The sequence below is a fragment of the Clinocottus analis genome, unplaced genomic scaffold (assembly GCF_023055335.1).
Source record: "Clinocottus analis isolate CAN_PGR_092001 unplaced genomic scaffold, fCliAna1.0.p SCAF_14, whole genome shotgun sequence".
Classification (NCBI taxonomy): Eukaryota; Metazoa; Chordata; class Actinopteri; order Perciformes; family Cottidae; genus Clinocottus; species Clinocottus analis.
Genome location: NW_027175865.1, coordinates 11,037,817 through 11,043,607, shown reverse-complemented (window position 1 = coordinate 11,043,607; position 5,791 = coordinate 11,037,817). Strand labels below are relative to the sequence as shown.

The window sequence follows — 5,791 nt, the reverse complement described above, 5'->3', positions numbered from 1 at the left end:
ATCTATCTTATCTCATATATTATATTTTTTCTATATCTATCTTATCTATCTCGTCCATCTTATCTCTCTATCTCATCTATGTGATTTAGCTCATCAAAGCCTTTTTTCCCATTTGCAAAACACGATGAAACGTGTCAGTTCTTGGAGCTGAATAACCCAACTGTGTATTTATGAGCCTTGTTGATGTTTACTCGACTGCTGCGTCGGGCTCCCTGCAGCCTCCAGATCAGGGTGCACATGGCCCACGAGCAGATAGGGCCCCAGTCTGGGGGCCCAGGTAGCTGAATGTGCACCAGTGGGACATCCGCGATTTGACAGCTGCATGAAGCTTTTCAGCGTTGTAATTTCAGATAATATCCCGAGCGCTCACTCTCCTCGGCAATTTGTATGTGAATAACCGAATAATTTCCCCTTTTGTTCCATCTGTGCTACCTCAAATCCAAATAAAGATGCCTTTTAGTATTAAAAGTGGTTGAAAATTACAGGTAATTATCTTTGACGGTAAAAACGCTGTAATCAGCGGGCTACATCAAAAATTACCCTAATTATGCCTGCATTTATGAGAATGGAAAAAAAGCCTCACTTGGATAAAAACCCACAAATTGTCCCAAATATCTCCTTCATATTGAACGCCGCTGCAGCTGCTGCTTTGTTCGGCATCGATCCCGTGGAGCTTGGCATTTAACGGCCCGTATTAGGACGGAGAGAAGGGAGAAAACATTTTGTCAATACTTCTAATAATTGAGGGTGAAATGACAAGATAAGCTGGACCTGGAGCAAATGTCTTTCGAGGTGAATGTAGACAGCAGCGGGGCAGGGTAAGTTCATTTCCTCCGGTGTTGAGTGCATTTGATAAATCTATATACAGTGGCGTGCTTCATCAGCCACCAAGCGCTTTGGATTTATTTAAAATGTTTACTCTGATGAAATGGGCTTTTCACTGAGCAGCGTGTGATTACCTCATGTTGTCTGTTCGAGGCTCGTACACACACCAGGGGGACGGGAAATGTGCCCGTTATAATGCGATGTTGGCCCAATACGAAGCATAAAAAGGCCTAGTTTAAAATGAATTTATGAAATCATGCAACAGCAGGCATCTGTTTTGAGTCACGGTTTACTCAATCTGACAAAAAAAAACATAAAAACTGTATGTACAACTCAAAATCGCAGATTATATTTACAGACAGACAGTTTGCTTGGTTTTGCATGTTGGAGAAACAACCCAAAAAAAAAATCAGTCAGGGGTCCACCATGGCGAAAGGCTCTGTGCGCCACAGCGCATGGAGAGTGTAAGCAGTCTTTTGCCCAAAGTGGCGGTAATGTCACTGATAATATTTGGTATATTGACGTTCAGATGTTGACATGAATGAAAGCATAACAAATATGCGAGCCCACTGAACAGCCATGTACGCTTAAAAATGGTTAGTTCCCTTGTTTGTGTCATCACACCGAGGCTTGGCTGCGTTTTTTATCCTTCCTCAGAGGAGCAGCCTCTCCAGCATCCAGCCTCTGCGCTGACACAAATTGTAGGCTACGTTGGAAACTGCACGGCGGAGATCCGGAGGCCTCCAGACAGCTCGCTGACCTTCCTGTCGCATCAGTCTATCTCTGCATCGCATCTTGATGTGGGGAGGAGTACCAGTGAGAGTAGCCGGGCATGTAGCTGTTGGCCGGCATGTTTACTCCTTTGGAAGAGGCCGAGACGTCCCATATCGGAGGGATGGTCGGGGAGCGCGGGGAGAGGGACATGGAGCCCGGCATCGGGTCGCTCTCGTGCGGATTGCCGCCTTGCTTGAGCAGTTTCTTGAACTTTGACCTCTTATTCTGGAACCAAATCTTTACCTGCGGGGGAGAAGTGCGCATATAATTAGTGGTGGACGTGGAGAAAGAGCCTGTGTGGAGTCTGCACGTATGGTGAATATAGTATAAATAGAAAGCTCATAACCTAAACAAAAACACAAATATGAATACTACTACTACTACTACTACTACTACTACTACTACTACTACTACTACTACTACTACTACTAAACTAATATTTATTGGTATGTGTATGACGTGTCCAGGCGTTGATGTCAAAGTGTAGAGAGTAACTTCCCCTCGTACCTGGGTTTGCGTCAGTCCTAAAGAGGCAGCCAGCTCGGCGCGCTCCGGTAAAGCGAGGTACTGGGTTTGCTGGAAACGGTGGTTCAGTGCTTGAAGCTGCAAACTGGAATAAATTGTCCGAGGCTTGCGAATCTTCTTGCCTTTCCCATTAAAACGAATTTCCCCGTTTTCAATCACCGTCGTTTTCTGCTGCTCTGCAACAAAAACAACCAACGTTATTATTCAAAACCACAGTCATGCAGGACATCTGCAGGAAAACACAAACGTGTCTAAACAGCTGAAATATTCCGGCGAGATAAATTCTGAGGCGCCGAGTGAAACGGTCTAAAACCTGGAAATCCCACATTGCCTTTAAGCGCCATGGCAGCCACAATCCTCATACGCTGTCATATTTAGGATATTGCTGGTAATGACATGTCAATTAAATGCTAATTACAACATTCAAGGCGTGCGGGCTGCCTAATTTTCACGAGTAGTTGGTGAGGATTGCACGGTCGTGATGATCACACCCCGGGCATTAAAACGGGTTTTGTGGGAACTGAAGAGAGTGCTAAACGGGACAGCAAACCGGCAGAGAAGGTAATAGGCTGGATCGTGAATTATCCGGTGCCATTTACGCGCGATTTTCTTCAATGTAATCGCCCACCTGAAAGATCATTCGTCCGAATCGTGAGTGGCCGCGCGTTGACTTGGGCATGGCACCAACGCTGGCACGGGAGAAAGAAGCCAGGCACGCTAATGCTCGGCGACTGGGATGGACACGACGCGGTGCGCTTTCCACTGGTGGAAAAAGGGGTCTCTTACCTGTGCCGTCTAACCTTGTCTGTCCTCCCGTGTTGTTGTGATAGGATGGCAGGTACGGACTGTGGTGCGCGTGGCTCACGTAGGGGTAGGGTAACGACCTGTTGTAGGTGTTGGTCCCGGTGTACGCGGTGTTGTCGTGCTGGTGGTGAGCGTGTGAGCCGGAGTGGAGACAGTGCAGCGGGTAGTGGCCGCTGGCCATCGACGGGGAGCTCTGCTGTGAGTGCGACTGCTGCCCAAACTCCATGAAAGCAGACTTGGACGAGTCCTGAGCCTCCAGACCGTCAGCCATCGTAGTCATGGTCATCATCGAATTTTCTGCCTTGAGAGCACTCACCCCCTCTCTCTCTCTCTCTCAAGACCAAATCGGTTTTCTCTCTCGCTCTGCTGTTGTCTCTCCTCTCTCCACCGCGAACAGATATTGTCCTATTAACACCCGGATTTTGCAGAGGCGTCTTTATTTCCCCCCTTGTTGTGTGATATTCTCGCTCAAAGTGGCGGAAGGTATGAATACGTTAAGGTAGAGATTTTAAGGTGGATTCTGTTAAAATTGAGCCCTTGCTTCCAGACTTGATGCAGACACTACAAGTAAAATGGTTTGTCTCCAAAGGGCAGCGCCTTCCGATTGGTCATCCAACCCAACGTCATCAGTGCTCTGCGCTTCACGGAGACTTGAGCTGGAGTTAACCCACCTTACCAGCTCCCACCACAACTATGGGGGAAATAATATATGGTGGGAAAGACGGATAATTCCTACAGACAAGCTTCACGCGTAAAAACAACTCTTTTGGAATCGCCGAGTCGGTTTTGTTTTTTACCCAAACACTCCAAATTACGCACGATGCACAACATAGCGCGCACTTTGATTTAGTATGTGCCTCTTGTTTCTCAGCCTTTAACTCCTCCTCCCTTTAGGAATTAATTACTTACAGGGAAGCATCAACAAACATCATTATCAACAATATTAAAGTCGAAATGGATTTTAATATGAAGATATTACCAATAGATTGTTAACAACATATACATATGCAAGAATATTCGTTTATATGTAATATACATGTTTGATAATACATATATAAACATGCACACAGTGTAGAATAATTCCAGCCGTACTATATAAACTTCAAAAGCTTTTTAAAAAAAAATAATCAAACACTAAACATTATTTATACAAAGTGATCTGTTTTATGTCAAGGGAACTCTGAAACAGGTGGATCGCCTTGAAAATGAATATAGACCTACAACTCCACTTTAAAAAAAATCAAATTAGAATGTTTACTCTTTATTTGCTTTAAAAAATAAAGAAATAATATGTGATTATTTTATCTTTTTTTTGCAGTGTAGTATTTGCTTTGATGTCTCCTAATGAGTCCCTCTTTGAGCCCCCTCTGCTCTGCACGTAACGTATATTATAACTGTTCGTTTTCCCTGGGGCTACTGACCATATGATTAAGCATCTTCAGACAATTGAAAATACAGTACATGTGACACATCAAATAACAATATGCCGGAGGTACAATAGGTTATTTTGCACATAGAAGGGTGGATACCGTGATAAACTGACAGTGTCTTTTATCCCTGTTGTAATATGAGGCCTGATAGGGTCCTCAATATATGTAAATTATACAGTTTGCCTCCGAGGGCTGCGATGTTAGATTCAAATTATATTTCCACGTGAAATAATGCAGTGGGTATTCAAATCATGTTTATCAACACTTTCTGCACATTTCTTGCCGCAATGTAGCATTTAACGGTTTCACCCTCCAAAAGAAAGCGCGCTAAAAATAATTATGGTTACAATCAAGTTACTACGAAAACCTATTTGATTAGCGGCCACACTTTACTCAAATTGCAGCTATAAAATTAAGAACAATTCGCCTGTAATGATTATGGACTGGATTTATTTTGGGAGGGTGGAATAAAAGTGGATATAGCATAAATTATCCCCCTAATTATACGCCAGTGTCGCCTCAATTATCCTCTTATCAAAAATGGTTGTCTAAATGCAGCGTTTAGTTTCAATTTTCTCCTTTTCTGTAACCAGAACTTGCTACCTTGCTATTATCGTTCCGGTTGTTATTTACTTTGTGGGATTTAAAAGTGCACAACCCAGCCGGATAATCATTTTACAGCAGCGGACCACGAGAGCAGCACAGAGGCAGCAGGGATGTGAGCCGCAGGACGGATTTATTTCATGCTTCCAGACTTTCTTATTCATTTAAATGTTATTAACAAATCCGGCTGATTCTTTGTCGCCAGGAGCGCTGCAGGTAAGAGCTTCCTTCGAATGCTCTTTTATGTCCACTGACACTGATGCATGATTTTATTGCCTCTGATGATTCTGAGGCACACAGTGTGGCCGTGCAGACCTCGCAGGAGTCAGCACACCTCGGTCACCCCTCAGTGATCTCACATAGTGGCCAATTCCCCTGCCCGTGTTCCACTTGGACACGCAGAAGAGAAACCAGATCCTATACCTTTTCTAATCGCCTTTGAGTGCTACTACAAAGACGTACATGCTTGTGCAGGGAAGTTAGTTGCTTCCCCTGCGGGCTAGAAAAAAAAAATCTTCGGGCTCGATTAGGATGAGATGTCTTCCTTCTGTATTTGCAGCCTCATCTGCTGAACCACCACAGGATTATTGCTGCACATCTTGATTGTTACTTTGCGGGGCGTTCTGTGCGGTTCATACCGAACGTCTTGGTGTCCCGCAGGCGTGTTGGGAGGCTTTTCTAGGCACACTGAGATTAAGTCAAGTGGTGAAAGGACGGATTTGTTTGAATAGAGAGAACATGACATACTCGACCTTGGTGCTGTTGAAATGTTTAAGATGTAGCCCATCGCATGCCTGCTGACAACCGTGTCTGATTGCAAGGCACACGAA

General features: G+C 44.4%; 1 protein-coding gene across 1 annotated transcript; it reads right to left on the bottom strand.

The window, feature by feature from the left end:
• Positions 1-1,172: 1,172 nt before the first annotated feature.
• Positions 1,173-3,396, bottom strand: dlx6a (distal-less homeobox 6a). Its single transcript, XM_068575870.1, has 3 exons — positions 2,911-3,396; positions 2,107-2,300; positions 1,173-1,842 (listed from the first exon to the last, which is right to left on the bottom strand). The coding sequence occupies exons 1-3, from the start codon at positions 3,215-3,217 to the stop codon at positions 1,603-1,605; spliced, it is 741 nt and encodes a 246-aa protein (XP_068431971.1). The 5' UTR covers positions 3,218-3,396; the 3' UTR covers positions 1,173-1,602.
• Between the last annotated feature and the right edge of the window lie 2,395 nt (positions 3,397-5,791).